Source organism: Bubalus bubalis, chromosome 16, assembly GCF_019923935.1.
Source record: "Bubalus bubalis isolate 160015118507 breed Murrah chromosome 16, NDDB_SH_1, whole genome shotgun sequence".
NCBI lineage: Eukaryota > Metazoa > Chordata > Mammalia > Artiodactyla > Bovidae > Bubalus > Bubalus bubalis.
Genome location: NC_059172.1, coordinates 30,805,121 through 30,825,473, shown reverse-complemented (window position 1 = coordinate 30,825,473; position 20,353 = coordinate 30,805,121). Strand labels below are relative to the sequence as shown.

The 20,353-nt window shown below is 48.1% G+C and overlaps 1 protein-coding gene across 2 annotated transcripts in view; it reads right to left on the bottom strand.

Moving 5' to 3' along the window:
• CHRDL2 (chordin like 2) overlaps positions 1-14,611 on the bottom strand; it is a 34,073-nt gene extending 19,462 nt beyond the window's left edge. The window contains exons 1-2 of one of the 2 annotated variants that reach the window (XM_025266425.3): positions 13,835-14,611; positions 2,796-2,908 (exon numbers count right to left, since the gene is read on the bottom strand). In XM_025266425.3, the coding sequence (XP_025122210.1) occupies positions 2,796-2,908; positions 13,835-13,916 (195 nt within the window). In that variant the 5' untranslated portion in view covers positions 13,917-14,611. The remainder of the gene's footprint in view (positions 1-2,795; positions 2,909-13,834) is intronic. The other variant, XM_025266426.3, reaches the window with a different exon arrangement.
• Between the last annotated feature and the right edge of the window lie 5,742 nt (positions 14,612-20,353).

The window sequence follows — 20,353 nt, the reverse complement described above, 5'->3', positions numbered from 1 at the left end:
TCCTTCTGGGGTCACTGCTTCCTAAGATGGCCAGAGGTGATCACAAGGATTAATCAGTACTAAATGGCATCCTAGAGTCCACAGAATCTGTCTGAGCTCTAAAAGTTGTCTTCTTTAGGTCTGGGACCCAGGGGTCCTGGACCCAGAGCATGAATGGAGCCCTTCAGATGAGAAACTAGGATAGAATGCAAGGAACTTTGGTACCTGAAGAGTTAGAATCCGTCTCTTGATTCCAGCCTTGAAGGTATCAAGGAATGGAGATTATGAGTAAGATGCAGCAGGAAGTAAGGTAGAAACAGGCTAGGGCGCAAAAGGTGGGGGAGGGGGCAAGGCATGAGGCCTTGCAGTCAAAGGGCACCTCTCAGGAAAATCATAGCTACCATTTATTGAATGGCTACTAGGGCCATTTATTTATTTATTTATTTTTAAAGTCGTTATTCTGTTTTAATCGAAGAGAATGAGGTTCTATTTATTTATATAAAAACTGCTTATTAAGCAGCTATTTTGTATAGGTACTATTTCAGCTACTGAAGATACAGCTTTCATGGAGGAAGCATTCAAGTGGTTCTGATGATTTCAAATATGTAACTTTAAGGTGTATCGGTGAGGGGTAATGATTTTATCAAGCTTGCCCCCCAAAACAGGTTTTACAAGACAAATTTTGTGAGTATAAGGAGTACAGTTGTAAAATCATAAAAATCTAACCACTGCAGTGTAACTCATAAATTCAAACATTTTAGCATCTCTATCATAGGCTCTCTAAAATAAATGGGCCTTGAATAATTAGGGGCATTTATTGAATGGCTACTAGGGGCATTATGTTATATAGAAAAGTATTATCTCACTGCATTCTCTCAACAACCCTGCTGCTGCTGCTAAGTCTCTTCAGTCGTGTCTGATTCTGTGCGGCCCCATAGACGGCAGCCCACCAGGCTCCCCCGTCCCTGGGATTCTCCAGGCAAGAACACTGGAGTGGGTTGCCATTTCCTTCTCCAATGCATGAAAGTGAAAAGTGAAAGTGAAGTCTCTCAGTTGTATTAGACTCTTAGCAACCCCATGGACCGCAGCCTACCAGGCTCCTCCGTCCATGGGATTTTCCAGGCAAGAGTACTGGAGGGGTTGCCATTGCCTTCTCGTAGGTATTATTATTATTCACAATTTCAAAATGAGGAAAGAGCGTCTGAGAGGTTGCCTAAGACACACAGCAGGTGAGCTCTGTGTAGGTCTGAGCACTTTTCGTGATGCCAGAAATGCCTCAGGTGGAGGGAACAGGGCCTCATTCATTCACTCGATATTTACTTGATGGCAACTGGGTGCCATGTCCCTTCTGCACTGGGGACAGTGAGCAAGAGACAAGAGTTCTGCTCTCACGGAGCTTCCATCCTAGTGGAGAGGGAGACGGACTATAAAAAATAAACAAGTAGGAACCAGATCATGTCAGATGTTAAATTTATAACAGGAATAAAACAGGGTAACGTGATTGCGTTAACAAGGTTAGACTATTTTAGAAACGGCTGTAGAGAAAGCCTCATAAGGAGGTAACTTTATGTCGTGCACTGCGAGATGAGAAGGAACCATTCCTAGGAAGATCTGGGGGAAGAACATTCCGAGTGGAGGAGCAAGTTGGAATGAGTTTGCAGCATTGGCGCAGGTAGGAGATGAGGTTGGAGAACAAGGCAGAAATCAGATGGTTCCGATGGTGTAGATCCCACAGTAGGCAATTTGAATTTTACTTTAGGTGCAATGACAAACTATTGAAGGGTTTTAAGAGCTTCTGAATGACATGATTAATTTTATGTTCAGAAAAGATCCTTTGAGCTGCCATGCAGTGGACAGATTAGAAAGGGTACAGGATGAGGATTTCCCTGGCAGTCCAATAGTTAAGATTTTGCCTTAAATGCCAGGGTGAGAGTCTGATCCCTAACTGGGGGCGGGGGGCAGGGGGAGCTGAGATAGCACATGCCTCACAGCCAAAAAACCATAAAACCTAAAATAGAAGTGATATTGTAACAAATTCGATAAAGACCTTAAAAATGGTCAACACCAAAAAATATTTAAAAAAGAGAAAAGGGGTACAGGGAGACTCTAGAATGCTCACACAGCAGCCCAGGTGAGAGAGGAAAGTGGCTTAGATTAGGGGAAGTGATGATAATGGAAAGAAGGAAGGAATTCAGAGTGTGTTTTGGGGATGTCAGCTGCAGCCCCTTGGGGTGAGGAAACTGTATGTGTGAACTCCAGGGAGGGAGAAATGAATTAGCTCCACTGATCACAAAACTTGGACTTTGTCAACTGGACCGCATGATATGTCTGGAATTTTCTGTTATGGTTTCCTTCTTGTTTTTTGGCTATATTTCACAAAGTTCTTTTTGAAAAGGCTGATTGGCCTCAGATGTGCTAAGAAACCAAGGGGAGGCAGGGATGGGGGGTTGTGCTCCCACTGGCATCAGGCTTGACCAGGGGCCAACATGGTAGAAGCTCTGCCTTCTGCTGCGTAGGCACGGGAGGCTGGTGGCAGCAGGAAAGAAGGCTGGGTGAGAGAGGGGAGATCCGTGTCCTCATCCCAGCCCAGCCACTGATCCACTGTGCAATTTGTCTTGGGAGGCCCACAGTAGGCCTCTATGCCCATGCCTGAGTACTCAGTAGTGAAGTGGTGTGGCCCCAAGTCCCTCAGATGCTGCCGATAGACCCCAATTCTATGGGGGCCTGGTTCCAGAGTCCCCCCACTCCAAAGTCAGGCTGTCCTCTGTCCCTCCATCTCCCAGACATACCTGTCACAGGAGGCCAGAGGAACCTACCTCAGAGCAAGTGCAGCGGAGGCAGTACATCAGACCCTGAGGCTCCAGGTAGGGGTGCCAGCTCTCGCCGGGGGAGTATCTCTTCCCATGGAAAAGGCAGAACATGTCTGGGCCTGGCAAACCAACCGGTGCTTTGTGAGTTCCAGGAGGCTCCAGCCTAGAGTCCCTGCTTCATCCCTCCTTCGTTCTGGCTCTAGGAAGGATGTCATTCGGACACTCAAGCAAAAGAGAATCCATAGGACATGCTCTTCTAGTCAGGGGGCCAGAATGACTGAGTTTCAATATCAGCTTGCCTGGCTGTGTGACTCTGGGCATGTCACTGGCCCTCTCCGAACTTTGACACTTCTCTCACAGAGTGGTTAGAGGGTCAAGCAGTGAACATGCTTTTTACAGATTTAAATTGTGGTAGAAATGTTAGTTATTATAATTAGATGAATCATCTGAGGCCCAGAGAGGCCAAACTATACCTCTTAGGACACACAGTAAGTCAGTCATCAAGCAAGGATGACCCCGGAGCCTCGTGACTCTCAGCGCAGTGCTCCCACTCTCACAGTCACTCTTGCTTCCCTTTCCTTTGTCCCATTTGGCTTGTTTATTTACCACATCTCTACACCATCTTCTCTTGCTCCCTGCTGCTCACCTGCCTATGCACACACACACACACACACTCTCTGGGCCACGTGATATATCTTTCGAATAAAGCTACTGAAAGCAGTTTTCCTGCTTTCATACTATGCTGTGTCCCTATACCTCAGTGAGCTCTGATCGTTAAGTGTTTGAATCAGGAAAACAAAGTGCTGCCCAGTGAAAGGTTGTTACAAAACTGACTTTTACAATATCCTTAAAAATGGTCAATGGCACTGTGACTGCACATCAATTGATTCTTTTTGTAATGATTTACAAATGATATTTACAAATGATTTACAACTGATACAAACAACTGATATGTTGTCAATATGTAGATGAATGCTTTTAAGAATGATTGAAATAGTTTATTTCCTTATGTGGGTTAGGTATCTCTCCTGCAATCCTGATTTCTTGAGACCTCCACCCCTCTGTCCTTCCATAGCCAGTCAGTTGCCCAGTCTTTGGGGCTCTGTCCTGAATCTTGTGTCCTCACCCCTCACCAGCTCTGCACCCAGCCCCTGGTCAGGGCTCCATGTTGGGGGTTGAAGCCTCCTCACCCTGCTGCTCTGCCTCTGGCCCTATCCCTTGCCAACCCTCCTGCATACAGGTACCTCATGATTTTTACAACAGAGATGGGAAGCTATCATTCTACAAAAAACTCTCCATTACGTAAAAAATAATCTAAGCTCCTTTAGGGGGGAATCTGGAAGGCCCAGCACAAGCTAAGTGTCCATAAAGACATACTAAATGAGATTGAAACTTGGAGAAAGGAACCAATGTTTATCGATGATATTCTATTTATATAAATTACTTATCTTATTAGCATCAATGTTTTGACAATTAAATTGGATAATGCTTGGAAAACGCTCACTTAGCCCAGTTCCTGACACATAGTTGAATGCTATGATTATGACAATTATGGTAACAATGACCCTGCTGCATGGACATTATCATCTGTTCCAGATTCAAGAGGATAAGGCCGTTTTGCAGGGTCATTGGGATTGTTACTTACAATTGTTAATTGTAAGAAAACTAGATGAGAAAACTGAGGCACTGCAAAGACCAAGTTGACTTGCCTGAGGCCACCCAGCTATCGATTTGAACCCAGGACCCCATACTCCCAAGCAGACTTCCTTTCAGTTCACCTCACCTGCTATGGTTTTTTGCTCAAACTCAGGGCCTAGAGGTTTCTTGTCCCCACTGGCCACCATCCCCCTTTCCCAAATTTTTTTTCTTCAGTTCAGTTCAGTTCAGTCACTCAGTCGTGTCCGACTCTTTGCGACCCCATGAATTGCAGCACGCCAGGCCTCCCTGTCCATCACCAACTCCCGGAGTTCACTCAAACTCATGTCCATCGAGTCGGTGATGCCGTCCAGCCATCTCATCCTCTGTCGTCCCCTTCTCCTCCTGCCCCCAATCCCTCCCAGCATCAGAGTCTTTTCCAATGAGTCAACTCTTTGCATGAGGTGGCCCAAGTACTGGAGTTTTTTTTTTTCTTGGTCCTCTATTAATCTAGAATCCAGAGGTTCCTCTCCATGCCTCCGTCCTGCACACTTTCTAGAGTCTCACACTTTCTGAATCATTCTCTTAGACACCTAAACTCTGCAGGATTGCAGAGCATCGAAAGCAGTTCAGTAGCAGGAGCAGCTCGCCCTTGAGACAGGAATTCCCCCTCCACATTGAGGGTGGGCTGGAATGGAGGACAGGAGCTAAGGGCCATTCTTAACCTTTAGAAAGCTGCCTTTGTGAGAAGCTGAGACCAGCCTCCTCAGCTCCCTGTACTGCTTCTGTTGTGTCTCTTGGGTTTCCCAGAACAAGGATTTGAGGCCATGGCCATGATGCCCTCAGGGTCTGTGCTTCGGTGGCCACTAGGGACCATGGCTTGGTTTGCCCCATCTGTTCCCCAGCCCCACAAAGCAGAGGGGGGAATCAGACAGCAGATCCCATTCCCAGCAAGGCCCCGGCTGGCCCGTATCAAATGAGCTGTGTTTATCTCTCAGCCTCCGCTGGCAGAGAGGGCAGGACACAGGCCCAGCTGGGGTGCTTGTCAGAGCCAGCCCAACTCTCCAAGGATTGAATAATGTCTTTCTTCCTCAGTCCCCTCCCCCTACCAGGAAAGGGCGCAATTGCAACACTGCTGCGGCCTTAGGATTTAGCCTTGCTGTTGAAGAAATCCTGTTCCATCTTCCCTGGGACGGCCCTGCAGACTGGCCCGTGCCAGCTGGCACCCCCACTCCATCCCCTCGCCTGCTCAGAGCATGAAGACAGAGAGAATGTATTAGCCTATGCCCAGGTCAGGGGGCCCTTTCCCCCCACTGATGGACCTGGCAGCAGCTAAGAATATGGGGGGCCTGGCAAACTGTCCCTCAACCCCAGGAGCCACAATCCCCACCCCACCACGCCCTCCAAGGTGAGAAGCACAAGGAAGAGTGGCATTGCCTGGAGCTCCCTCTTTTTCTAGGGAGGTGAGTGCCCAAGGCCACACCAAAACCAGGCAGGAGGAGGACCTGGCAAGACTGCAGGCTGTCCCCGTGGTGCAGCTCTGGCACTCGCCCATCCTTGCACTTGGCTGGTAAGGGGCTCTAGCTCCTTATGCCACGAATTCACTGTGTGATGTTGAGGAAGACTCTTGCTTCCCTTCTCTGGGCCTCACTTGCCCATCTTCAAAATAAGGATGGGCATGAACTCTGATCTTCACAGGTTTTCTGTACAGATAGTTTATGAATCCATGATGTCAACATTCTAAGACTCTAAGGTTCTAAGTTTCTAAGACTTAAGATTTGAGAATTCCAAGTTTCTGAGAGCCTACATATGAGATAACAAAGCTTCTAGAACTGCATGATGTTGTGATTCTAAGATTTGATCATTTCAAGCTTCCATGATTCAGTATATGTTGATGGTTCTGTACACCTAGGCTTGCAGGGGCTCCAAACAGGGCAGGATGAGGCCCAGGCAGCCAGTGCAGCCGATCCTGAGAGACACAGAGAAGGAGCAAAGTCTGTTTCTCACATCCCCTCCCTTCTCATCTCCTTTCTGTGGTCCTCTGTGGTCTTCCCACTCCGGTCCTGGCACCCCGCCACCACATCTCAGACTACCCATCATCTCTTTCTCCAACTTGGGGACCAATTGCTCCTTCTCTCAGGGGACTTAAGGAGTTAATGGCCCCCAGCAGTGATGTCTAATCCAGGAAGACGTTACTGGAGGAAGTTTTTGCTTGAGGCGGATGATTGGAGCTGTTCTAGAGAGAGCTGTTCTAGAGAGCTGTTCTCTGTCTTTAGAGAGACAGAGAAGAACAGGGACAGGTCTCATACCCCTCACCCAGTGTGTATATAGTCCCGAAACTCTGATTTCAGAGTCAGAAAGGCTGAGGTTCCAACTGAATTTGGCTTTTATTTGCAACCTGCATTTAGACAAGCTATTTAAACACTTCAGGCCCCAGTTTCCATATTTGTCAAATGGTCGAGTAATAATCTTGACCTTTTGGGGGTTATTACAAAATTAAGTCAAATAACATATATAATATGACTAATGCCTACCACATATTAGATGCTCAGCCAAATGGTAGGCTAAAAACAAAGAGAGAAAAAGCAGACCTTGTTTCTGACCCCAAATTACCCTAACAATTTCTGTTTCTCATAGTATTCTTTTTACTCCCAGAGTCCTATGGGCAGCCCCCAAGTACCCAGAATATCATGGTACCTGCCACTAAGGTCAAACATTCTAGATCTCAAATTGGAGGCAGAGAGACCACAGGAGGTTGTTACAGTCATCTCTTCTGAGATCACGCTGACCTGGAGCAAGGCAGAAGCAGTGCTGGGGGACAGAAATACAAATTTGAGGACTACCTACTAGGTACAGTGGGTAGGCTTTCAGACAGACTGATAAGGGTGGAGAGGGTGAAGGGGCAGTCAAGGGTGGGACTGGGGTTTCAGGCCTGAATAACCAAGTGAATGTGGGGTTCTTAGCACATAAGCAGTGTTATCATTAATTTTGATGTTTTATTATCATTAGTAATAGTAACATTGGTTCCTTTATTAATGTACTGAGCATTTTGTATATCAAGTTATACATGCCCATGGACCTGGTACATGCCTAAATAAGACATAGTGCCCACCCTCAAGGAGCTTACAGCCTAATGAAGAAGACAGATAGATATAACAATACAGTCAGGCAAATGCTCTGACAGTGGAAGCATGGGATCTTCAGGGAAGTCTTCCCTGAGCAGATGCCTGAACTGGATCTTGAAGGAGTTAACAAGGTGGAGTAGGGCAGAGAAGAAGTTGCACGCAAAGGCACAGGGGTGGGAATGACTGTGGTCCATGTAGTCCCCTGAAGGTGACTGGGGTGTGCTGGGTGCTAGTTCCTCTCCCTGCAGGAAACACCCACTTGGCCAGGGCAAAGCTGAATCTCTTTACCTAGCCTGATGATTGAACTTCATTGACCTAATCTGAATTCAAGGTAGCTACATTTATCAGACAGACTCTGGTATCTGTCATAGTGTTATCATGTCACTCCAGCCTATGATGAGCAGGCTCCCACCTGCTTTTCCAGCAGAACTCTCTGTGGTGGCCCTTTTTTAAGCCTCACATCCTCCTGCTAAATTTCTCACTCTTCCCATCCCTACCCAGCCCCTACCCTCGCTCCTTCATGCTTCTGTACCCTTACCCATACTCTTTCTTCACCTGGAATGTGATTCTCCATCTCCAATGTTGGACCGACTCCTCATCCTCCAAAGCCTGTTTAGATGCCATCCTGTGAAGCCATCCCAAACTCCCAGGCCACTTGCCAGTCCTTTCTGGCGGTCCTACAGACTGAGTTCAGCCCTCTGCTACAATTTGCATCAAACTAGGTTAGAAGTACTTTTTGAATGGACTTCTCTTCCTTAGTAAACTGTGAGCTTCTTGAGAGCAAGGGCCAATGGCATTCATTTCTGTATCCCTAGTGTTCTATGCAGAGCCTACACAGAATCAGCATTTGGTAAATGAATGTGGGATGAAAGAATGGAGTTAAGGGAGGTTCTGGAGGAGGAGGCAATTGCTGGTCCTTCATCTTGGAAACCTCCTGCTTCAATAAAAAGAGAACTTCATCATGTGACAGAAGAGCCAAATCTCTTTGGTCACTTTGACCTTGCCGCCTAACAGAAATTGGCCCTGGGCCTCCACTTTCCAGCTCCCATCATCTGAACTCCTAAACTGTTCACCAAATATTATGTACAAAACAGCCAGGAGTCCAGGAAGGTATGAGGCTGAGTGATTTCATGATCTTCACATGTAAGTCCAAATTCCCAAGCTGTCCCATCCAAGATCATCCCACAGTCTGCCTTGAGACTCTCATGGTCTCTTAAGATCTCTTAAGGGGTAGCTAGGAGTGGGTAGTGTTGCTGGGAATTCTTCCAAGAGGAGGCAGAAAAGACAACAAGAATATTCTGGGCTGCAAAACAGGCAGGATGAGACCAAGAGAAGGGCACCAGGTAGACCTGGGGCTGGAACTGTGGCTGGCCTGACCCCAGCCTGCAAGAACTCAGGAAACCTGAGTGAGCCAGCCTGCATGGGGATGTGAGAACGTTCACATCTCTTCCCTCATGCCCACTCTGCTGTACTTTATTTATTTATAGTTCCCTTTCACACCAACAAACTTGCTCCTCTCAGAGACATAAGCTCTGTGCTGGGTACTGGCACTCAATGAGGGAGGCCTCCTAAGGGAATCAGAAGTAAAAACCTCGGCTCCTCAGTGGATGAGCTGTGCAGTCTAGGGAAAGGACCCTGGCTTCTGTGAACTTGAATTCTTATCTGGCACATGACAAATGTTCAGGAGCATAGAAGGACCTTAAAGGAGAGAGTCAGCAAACCAGGAAGACAGCTCAGTTGCCTGGCAAGGGTCAGTGGGTAGAGAATAAACTATTCACATTCTCTTCTTCCATGGACATGTATTAATACATTTATAGGTTCAGAAAATCTTAGAAGGAGAAGGAAATGGCAACCCACTCCAGTATTCTTGCTGGAGAGTTCCATGGACCGAGGAGCCTGGCAGGCTAAGTAAGACCATGGGGTCGCAGAGTTGGACACAACTGAATGACTAACACACAAAATCTTAGAAAGTTAGGGATTGAGAGATTATGTCCAATCCCCTATTTTACATATGTGGACACAGTCCCAAAAAGAGCCTGAGCCTGGTCTAAGATAATTGATTTTTGCCAGCATGAACTCCAATGTGTCTTCAGATCCAGGTAGGTGGGGGCTTCTCACAGGAATGCCCATCCCCTAAGGGACAGGATCAGAAGAAATGGCTTTAAATTGCAAACAGAAGGATTTATCTGAGGTAAAGGAAGAATCCTGACTATAAGTATGGGTAACAGAGTATGAAACAGGCTTCTCTGGGATGAGATCCTGCCCAGAGGCAGAGGGATGCCTGCAATGATCTCTGCACTGCACCTTCCAGCAGCACGGCTCGCATGCCAGTCCTCTTCTTTGGGAGTCCAAGGGATTCAAAGTCTCTCTCCCAGAGCCTGGTGCCATGGCCGGCGGCTGGGGGAACTTGAGAGGCCAGCCCTGGAACAGGTGCAACAGCTGGAGCAACTGCACAGCTGCTGCCCAGCTCTGCTCAACAGCCTGCAAGCGAGTGAGTGAGACAGAGACCTCTACTGGTGGGAGAGAGAGGTGCAGAACCTCTAGACAGGCAGAGAGGGGTCTGACTGCAGCCAGACGTCAGCCCTCTGTACCCACTGTCCCAGGCCCTCTAGGCCCTTTCTGTTGGTGTCTGATTCTCAGTGGATATCTGTCTATCCACTCCTCCCTGGAGGGCAAGGGTACCAGGCTGTAGACCCACAGTCCCCCAATTCCCTTTTCCAAAGGCCAGAGCGGACCCTGAACCAAGGCAATAGCATCTTTGGGTCTTAGAATCATGAGATGTTAAAGCTGGAAAGGTCCTCAAAGATTATCTATTTGACTCCCACCGAATTGCTCTACAGCTGGGAAAAGTCAGGGCAGACAAAGGCAACCTGCTGTGGGTCACAGTTGGAACTGGAGGCAGAGCCAGGACCGGAGCCCTGACCTTCTGATTCCATCTGTACCATGTCATAGCACAGAAGCTCCTTTCCTGCCCCCACCCTGCCTCTTGGGTCTGAGGTTTTGTCACCTGGGACCAAAAACTTTGATTTCCATGGTATACATAAACCTTGGAGGTAGAAGAGCTGGTGGTTTTACCTGATAACCAACTCTCTCCTGAAGTCAGGATTGGATGGAGGGAGAGATGAAAAAACAGAAGCAGCTGTACACCTTAAAGCGGAGGTGGGGGGGAGTTAGGAGAGGGGATACAGTTAGTAAAGTGAGTGAAGTGAAGTCGCTCAGTCGTGTCCGACTCTTTGCGACCCGTGGACTGTAGCTGGACTATAGCCCACCAAGCTCCTCCGTCCATGGGATTCTCCAGGCAAGAATACTGGAGTGGGTTGCCATTTCCTTCTCCAGGGGATCTTCTTGACCCAGGGATCGAACCCAGGTCTCCCACATTGCAGGCAGACGCTTTAACCTCTGCGCCACCAGGGGAAGAGCACAAAGAAGAGGAGCTGACAGAGGAGAAAGAGCACTGGAGAGGGAGTCAAGGAACTGGGCAGGTTCTCGTTCCACAGACAGAAGTGGGGATGGGTGCCCAAAGTGACTGACATCATACACACAGGTGGCTCAGCCTGGGACTGCACTGGCCAGTGACCAGATCAGGGGCTCATCCTGGCTAAAGGCTCTAGGTGGGAATGGAAATGGGGTTTGATCCACAGTAGTGTCTGAGGATTAGAGCTCAGTCTGTGGCTGGAGTTGAGACTCAGTCTGGGCTGGGATCAAGGCTCAATCTGTGGCTGGAAATAGAGCCAAGGATAGAATAACCTTTGCTTGAATACCCTTGCACTTTAAACTAAGGAGCAAGCTGCCATACATGTTCACAGGCCTATACATTCTGCAGGACGGGGCCATCTCAGGAATCAGACACCACAGGGTTTGAGAATTTCTATCTGTGGGTACCACTTCTGAAAGCACCTAAGATGTCACCAGGAGATTTCTTACTTACAACAGGCCCCAGATCTTACTAACTAAACTTACTAAACTAAGACAAGGGCCTTCACAGGAGACCTTCAAACTAGACCTTAGCAAATGACTACAGGACTGTTTCTAGATTCATAGGTTATTAGCATTACACAGAAGTTATTAGCCTTCTTTGAGAGGCTCAAAGAAGGAAATAATTTGTCCTAATTCACACAACCAGTAAGTGATAAATCAGGGACTAGGATCCAGGTCTCTGTTCATTTCTTTAATAAATTTGCTGTGTGACCTTGGGCAAGTCACTCGCCCTTTCTGGGCTTTGGTTTAACTGTATGGATTGGTACATTGAGGTGTAGAAACAGGTGACTTTCAAAAGTTCTTTCAGCTTTGAAATCGCAGCATCTTACACCCCTTTGACTACCTCCACGTCACCTTAACTCAATAATTCTGCTCCAAGGTTCTTCTTGCATGTCGGTAACTAGGCTCCAGTCTAGGGGAGATGGAATACTGGCAGCACCTAATGAGAAATATGGCCCGAAGAGTGGAAGCACAGAGGAGGGAAGATCAGCGTGAATCAGGTGGCAGGGAGAGTTTGCTGGAAGAGGTGTGACCTAAGCTGGGCTGTAGAGGGCTGACAGGCTCTGGGAGGCAAGGAGGAGAGCCATGGGGAGATGTGAGCAATCTACATAAAGATGATTCTAGGCCATCTTTCTAAGATGCATCCAGGACAATGAAATCTGGGGGGTTAAGAGCTATGTGCCAAGTGCAAGGGAGGCAGGCATTAAGGGCATCCTGTGCTAATTCTTTCTTTTAATAAGCAATGAGAAGGTGTTGGGAGGAAACCTCCAGGCCTCAAGGAGGAGGAGGAGACACTGACAGAGCAGTAGGCATTGTGCTGGACACTTACCAGTCATCTCCTCTAATCCTCCTGAGACGCCTTCAGGTGGGTGTGCGTCTTAGATGCAGAAAGTGAGACTCCAAGAGGTTGTCACTTACGAAAAGCCACACAGCTACTAAGGGGCAGAGCCAGGACTTGAACTAACACGGGGCTCTTTTCAGGACTTGTTACTAAGGACTTCTGTGAATCTCATGCTGGTGGCCGCCCAGAGATGGACAGACATGCAGCCTGCCCTGATGATCAGAGACAGGAATGAAACAACACCCAGCAATGCTGGCTCCAGAAAGTCATGTGCAAAAGAAGGCAGAGATGGAGGAGCTGAGCTGTGGAGAGGAACGTGCTCTAGGCTGGGAAAATGGGGTTTCATGCCAGGCTGTGCCCAGTGTAACCTGGGGCGGAACACTGCCCGTGCTGGGCCTTGGTTTCTTTACTGGGTATGTCTGCATTTGAACTAAGATGCTTCCTTCTATTTAAGAGAATCTTTGGTTTTGTTCTTCACCCTCCCAGCCTTCCAAGAGACGGCCAAAAGATGGGTAGGAGGTCCGCCACCAGCCTATTGTGGAAAGAGTGAGGAAATTGAGGTTCGGAGAGTTGATATCAACTCACTGAGGTTACACTGTGTACAAGTAGAAAAACATGATTTAGGGAACGTGTTTTTCGAGAACCTACCATGGACCAGCTAGTTGCTAGTGCTGGTTGCTTTCCATGTTTTCTTCAATTTAATCCTCAGAACAGTCCTGGGATTTTCACTCCCATTTTATAGATTAGGAAACTGAGGCTCAGAGACATATCTGCCTCCTACCAGCTGGTAGTCAGCAGATCTGGGATCATGAAGACCCTGGTCTATCTCCCTGTGCCCTGCTGCCTCCCAATGTCACAGCTCAAAATCAGAGTTCCTTCAAGGTGCTGCGGGACCAGGGGGAAAAGCATCAGATTGGGAATTGAAGACTCTGGCTTCGGATGGCTCACTACCTCTGTCAACGTGAGCAAGTTTCCTCTCTCAGTTTAAGTTTTCTCATCTGTAAAATGCAAATGATAATACCCACCTGACCGGAGTGTTGTAAGTCTCAAAAGAGAAAAGCAATGGGAAAGTTATCCCAGTTAACTCTTCTTTCTTTCCACCGGCTCTCTTTAAATGCAATAGCCTCTTCATCATCACACCCTTGCCGCCAAACATGCCAGACTCTCTGCTAGGAATAAGCATCCCCCGCTCCTCCAGAAGAAGCACCGTGCCCTGCCCTCTAGCCCACTGCTCTCAGGTCCCTCACCCTCGGGTCCGTGGCCGCAGCCCCCTTAGCTCTGAGTCTTGCCGAGTTCCCCCCCAGTCTGGTCAGCCCTAACTGGTCCGCAGAGAAGCCTCCACCCTCCCGGCACAGGTGCTCGCTGGATGGCTGTCAGAACAGTCTGGGGTTCCAAGTCCTGGCACTTTCCAGCACATCCCAGGGGTCCCCTCTTCTGCCACCCAGCACACCCACTCCGCTACTTACGGGCTCGTGCGTGGGAGTCCAAGGGGAACCAGAGCAGCGCGAGTCCCAGCAAGGAGGAGAGGACCCTTACCTCGGGAACCATCCTTCTTCCCCAGGGCCAGGCCCTCAGGCGCTGAGCCGGGAGGGGACTTGGGGGAAAGTGAGATGCGGGGGACACTGACGCCCAGGGGCACAAAGCAATCCACAGACCCGGGGAGGGTTAGGGTTAGAGATTCAGAGAAGGGCTGAGAGGAAGGTGGTGAGGACAAAAAGGGAGGTCCAAGGTGGGAATAGGAGGAAGGTGGAAAGCCAACGGAGGGGAAGGGTTGGAGGGATACAGGAAGGTGTGCAAGAGGGGAAAGCAATTAAAGTAAAGGAGAAGGTGAGAGGGAGGGGAGGAGAAGAAGGACAGGAGAGGGAGGACCGGAGTCCGCCCAGCCGCGCAGCGTTGGGCCAGGCGCGCGGGACCGGCGGGCTGCTCCGGGCGTGCGGGCTAGAAGCGGTCGGCGCCCCCTGCTCGCAGAGCTCGGGGTCGGGCTGCCGGGTCCTGGAGCCCGGCGGCGCGGCGGTACCCGCGGCGGCGACGGCGCGGCGGCCACGGGGGGAGGCTGCGCGCGGGCCGGCTGTGCACGCCAAGGGCGCCAGGCGCCGCGCTCGGGCGCATTTGTACTTTGCCGCGGGAAGCAGGCAGCCCCGGCCTGGCGCTGGCCTAGCCCTGGCGCCTCCTCTGGGGCACCGCGGGCTCGGTGGATTGGCCACCCGAGAAACAGGCCCACTTTCCCCCTCCTCTCTCGTGCCGGTCTCTGGGACAGACGCTCCAGGCGCCGCGCCGAGAGGAGGCGAGGGGGCTGGGGAGGGGGAAGGAGCCACCCGGGCCACGGGTTTTAACCCCTAACTCCCCGCGGCGCCCCGAGCCCAGGAGGACTGAACCCTGTTAGAAACTTTCGGGTGGGGAAGGGAGAGATGTCGGGGTCGGAAAGGCGAAGCGGGCTGTGGATCCGAGAGGCGCCCAGGTGAGGGAGTTCCATGGTGCTTGCACAGAACCCCGCCTCTGGATGAAATCGGGACACTTGCTATTCTTAATTGTCTGTGCACTTGGCCACTCCACCTGAGTCTGTTTCCCAGATCCCCATGCTAAAATGGGGACCTTAGTATCTTAAGTATCTTTTAATGTTTTTAATACCACAATTGTTTCGCACGTGGGATGAGCACGTCAAAGCACTCAGATCTCGAAGAGAAGGGGTCCGAATTCCAGGCGCCTGGAATGCTCTGGCCAGCTATCCCCGAATCTAGAGGGGCCATGCGGGATCCCTGGCCCTTCCTCTGCGAATCTTCTGCTCCCTCCCACCCCACCCTGGCACTCCAGAAGCAGGACACAGTCTTTCCTTTGCCTCTGCAGGTAGGGCCTGCACCTTTCTGAGAGGGTTGGTCATACTCAATCCTCTTGAGTAAGGGCTTTAGGTCGAAGCATTGTCTTTCTTACCTGAAATTGATGGGGTGGGGGTGGGGGCAAGGGCCTGGAGCCCCTCACCTCAGCCCATCCTTGGTGTCCCATACCTCGTGGTAAATGAGTGTATGAATTAACAGGACCTAAGAAGAGAACCACCAGCTCTGTCCAGACAAGAAACATGCAAACTCTGAACTCAAAAGGACAGGGCCCCTGTCCTGGCTCTCTCCCTGGCTTGCTTGGATGTCTTGGGTAAGTTCATTTATCCCAATTTTGGACCTCAACTTCCTCCCCAGAGGAACTTTTTGCAGAGCTGCTGGAAATTCAGTAAATGTTGGAGGGGAGCAGACTGGGAAGAGTAAGAGATAAGACAGAAGGGATATTGAATCACATCCCTCTCTGATAGGGAATCACATTTCCAGGTTGAAACACTTACGACTGTGTCTGTAAAGATAACTGGGGTCCCCACCTCCTGTGTTGCCAGTTGATGCTCCCCAAGAACAGAGAGTGCTGGAGGAACCAGTGTCCCCAGAAAGAGAGCTTCTGGGGGACCTCCGTGGCAGTCCAGTGGTTAGGACTTTGCCTTCCAGTGTGTGTAAGGGTGGGGGTGGGAAGGGTGCAGGTTCAATAACTGGTTTGGAAGCTAAGATCCCACATGCCTTGTAGCCAAAAAATCAAAACCTAAAACAGAAGCAATATTACAACAAATTCAATAAAGACTTTAAACATGGTCCGCATCAATGAAATCTTAAAAAAAAAAAAAAAGAAAGAAAAGAAACAGAGCCTCCCCAGAGCCCTCTGAATCAGAGACAAACAGGATCTGCTGCTGGTGCCCTCCAGGCTTAATTTCTTCTTCTCCAACCTGGCCACTTCCTCTCCCTTAAGTATGCTTCGTTTTAACAGATGATGAGATCCTTGGGTGGGGAAGATCCCCTGGAAAAGGAAATGTCCTCATGCTTCCCTTTTTGCTTAGGCTTTCAGGGCACTCAGAGTTAAGGTTAGTGTTTAATTGAAGAAATAATCTCATCCCAAGGATCTGGGACAGAGATCTTTTCCTTTCTCCATCTTTGTTTAAAGTCTGATATATACATAGATTCATCTCAGATAAAGGAGATGGATTGATATTGCCCTCCCCTATATCCTATCCATTCTACTTCAGGAAAGGTCTCTACCATAAGATCAAAAAGGTGTCAACACACCTGTCCATCCTTAATGTCCTCAGAGTTCAGGCCATCATCATCTCTTACTGGACTTCTCTAGTAGCCTTTTAGCAAGTCTTCCACCCCTAGTGTGGGCACCTCCAATCTATTTTCTTCACATTTGCCATAAAAATTACGTAGATTATTCCTACTGACAAACCTGATCACATCATCTTCCCACTTAAGACCCATTATTGGAAGTAAAAAGAAAAACATTAAAACATTAAGTGCAATGTGATATCCTGGCTTGGATTCTGGGATAGTAAAAGGACATGAGTGGAAAAACTGGTAAATAAAGTCTATTAATTTATAGTCATGTACGAACATTGGTTTCTTAGTCTTGACAAAGGTGCCGTGGCTATGTAAGGTGATAACACTGGGCCAGACTGGATGAAAGATCCATGGTTCTTAGATAAAAACTCTGTACTACCTTTGCAACTTTTCTGTCAGTCTAAAATTCTTTCAAAATAAAAAATTTATTAAATAAATAATAGGATAAAACATTATCGACTTCCAATTGTTGACAGATTCAGTTCAGTTCAGTTCAGTCACTCAGTTGTGTCTGACTCCTTGCGACCCCATGAACCGCAGCACACCAGGCCTCCCTATCCATCACCAACTCCCGGAGTCCACCCAAACCCATGTCCATCGAGTCGGTGATGCCATCCAGCCATCTCATCCTCTGTCGTCCCCTTCTCCTGCCCTCAATCTCTCCCAGCATCAGGGTCTTTTCCAGTGAGGCAGCTCTGGATTCAAGGCCGCGTGCATTTTGACTCTTACTGCCACCTACCCTGTACTTTCACCAGCCACTCACCTCCCCGCCTGCCCACGCATTGTCTAATTTCCATGGCTTAGCCTATGTTACCTTTCTGTCTGGACTATCTTTCTCTTCCTTCATGTAGTGAATTCTGTTTTACTTTTCAAAAGTCAGCTCCGAGTCATTTCTCTTTCAGGGCTTCCCTGAGTCCCCCAAGCAAAGCAAATTTTTGGTAGCAAATGGTATTTTAACTATTGAAGTGTAAATATTTGCCTTTCCACCCTGCACTCTGAGGGCAGGGTTTGTTTTTTTTCTTTTGTATCTATATTTCCAGAATTTAGCAAAGTCCCTGATACACAAAGATACTGGATAGATAACGACTTCATGATGGAGTGAAGACCTCAATGACTTGAGAAGATATTTACTTTCTCATGGGAGACCCTTCAGCACCCCTATTGCTCTCAGTGACTGACATAAGAAACAAGCCTTTGGAAATTCCGGTGGTCCAGCAGTTAAGACTCTGCACTTCCAGTGCAGGAGATACAGGTTCGATCCTTGCTTGGGGAACCAAGATCCCACATGCTTCTCAGTACAGCCAAAAAATAAATAAATAAAAACAGCAAAAAGAAAAAAAAAAGAAACAAACCCTTGAGGAAAGTTTCTGTGTCTTCTGTAGAAATGCTGTTCATGATGATTTTCCATATATTATCTGTGCTCAGTTGCTCAGTCGTGTCTGACTCTTTGCCACCCCATGAACTATAGTCAGCCAAGCTTCTCTGTCCATGGAATTTTCCAGGCAAGAAAATTGCCTGGAAACCCACTCTGGAGTGGGTTGCTATTTCCTTCTCCAGAGGATCTTCCCCACCCAAAGACTAAACTCATGTCTCCTGTGTGGTCTGCTTTGGCAGGCAGATTCTTTACCACTGTGCCACCTAGGAAGCCCATATATTATCTAATACTCTTAAAAAGGAGATTTGGTAAATTCTTCCAAAATCTAGTCAGGAAAAAAAATCTATCTACCCATAGCAATCTGTTGCACTAAGTTTGCCACCTGTGTGCTACCCTCTTAGAGAACTTGCTCACAGCCTTCCTAGTCTGCCCATCGCACTGTTGGACAGATCTGTTAGAAAGTTCTCTAACTAAATCTGATTTCTCTGAGATTCCCCACATTGCTCCTAACGCTGACCTCGGGGCTGCACAGAACAAGCCAACTCCTTTGGTCTTTTTAGAACTCTACAGAGATTTGAGGCAGAGAACTCCTCTTCTGTACTCTCATCCTTATCAGTTCTAGCCCCTGGACCCCTCATGCCACGTTAAATTTAAACTTTCTCTCTCTTGAAATATGCTGAGCTCTTTCCCTTACCTCCCCTACCCAGGTCTCTGTACGTTATGCTTTTTCTTTTTTTAGATTATTTGTTTTTTTGGCTGTGCCGGGTCTTAGTTGCGGCACAGGGGATCTGCAGGTGCAGCCTCTGAGCCTCAGCTGCAGCCTGCGGGATCTAGTTCCCTGAACAGGGATTGAACCTAGGCCCCCAGCATTGGGAATGCAGAGTCTCAGTCGCTGGACCACCAGGGAAGTCCCTGTGTTTTTCAAACACCCTGCCTCTATCCACTCTTAGCTGTTTGTCTTATTTTTCCAGGATCGAGGTAAACTCCTTCATTCATCCAATAGTTATTGATAACCAACCCTGTGCCAGCCAGGCGCTGTGCAAGGTGCTAGGAACACAGTGGAGAACAAGAGAGACGCTGATGCTGATAGTCCAGGTTCTCACTGAAGTCTCTCTGATGACCTTCTTTCCCCCCGCTTCTGTATCTCCATTATAGCACTTACCACATTGTATCACCAAAGGTTTTTTGTCATCTCCTCTAAAAGGAGAACATACACTGTTATTTATCTAATATTTTCCCTAGCCTTCAGCATACATCTTTGTACATAGTAACTGCTAAAGAAAGGTTTGTTGAACAAGATTCTAATTCTTTCAAATAGTCCTCTTGTGACTTGTTATTTGTGGCCAACAGGCTTCCTGGACTGCAGGCTGCTTGCTTATGTAAAATTAATATAGCAATAAGGATCATAGACTTCAGTGTCAAGGCAAATTTTCTCAGTCCATTTAGTTCTGTAAGTAAGATTCTAAAAGCAGATTCACCATATGAGAATTAATATAAGATGACTACATAATACATACTACACCTGAGGTATGCTGATAGTTCTCCGGGGGAAAAAAGCCCTGGTTTAGAGCATTTGCCAATTTTCATGGTGTAAATATTCCCATCAGGGTCAATTTCAGGCCACAGATGGACATCACTGAATATGGGGTCGTGACATACAGTATGCCACCATTATGCAGTATTTCCATCTTACAGGTACATGTAAATAACTTCAAGAACACTGATAGTAAAATGCATTAAACTAATTAGGAGGCAAGAATTTGAATGTTTCAAGTATAACATTTAATTGTAAATTTATTAATGTTTAGTAATGATCAGTTTTAACAATCTGCTTGGAAAATTGCTGAAAATTTACCACTGGGCTCTCCAGCTTCCCTGATAGCTCAGTTGGTAAAGAATCCACCTGCAATGCAGGAGACCCCGGTTTGATTCCTGGGTCAGGAGGATCCTCTGGAGAAGGGATAGGCTACCCATTCCAGTACTCTTGGGCTTCCCCTGTGGCTCAACTGGTAAAGAATCCGCTTGCAATGAGGAAGACCTGGGTTCGATTTCTGGCTTGGGAAGATCCCCTGGAGAAGGGAACGGCTACGCACTCCAATATTCTGGCCTGGAGAGTTCCATCGACTCTATAGTCCTGTGTATCTGAAAGTCGCTCAGTAGTGTCCAGTTCTTTGTGACCCCATGGACTATACAGTCCATGGAATTCTCCAGGCCAGAATATTGGAGAGGGTAGCCCTTCCCTTCTCCAGGGGATCTTCCCAACCCAGGGATCGAACCCAGGTCTCCCTCATTGCAAGTAGATTTTTTACCAGTTGAGCCACAAGGGAAGCCCACCCTATATTCCATGGGGTTGCAAAGAGTTGGACACAACTGAGCAACTTTCACTTTCTCCAGAGCCCTTATAAGCCAGTTCCAGTACACTGTCTTTACTTGATGTCCTGGAAAGGATGAATGAATTGACTCTTGAA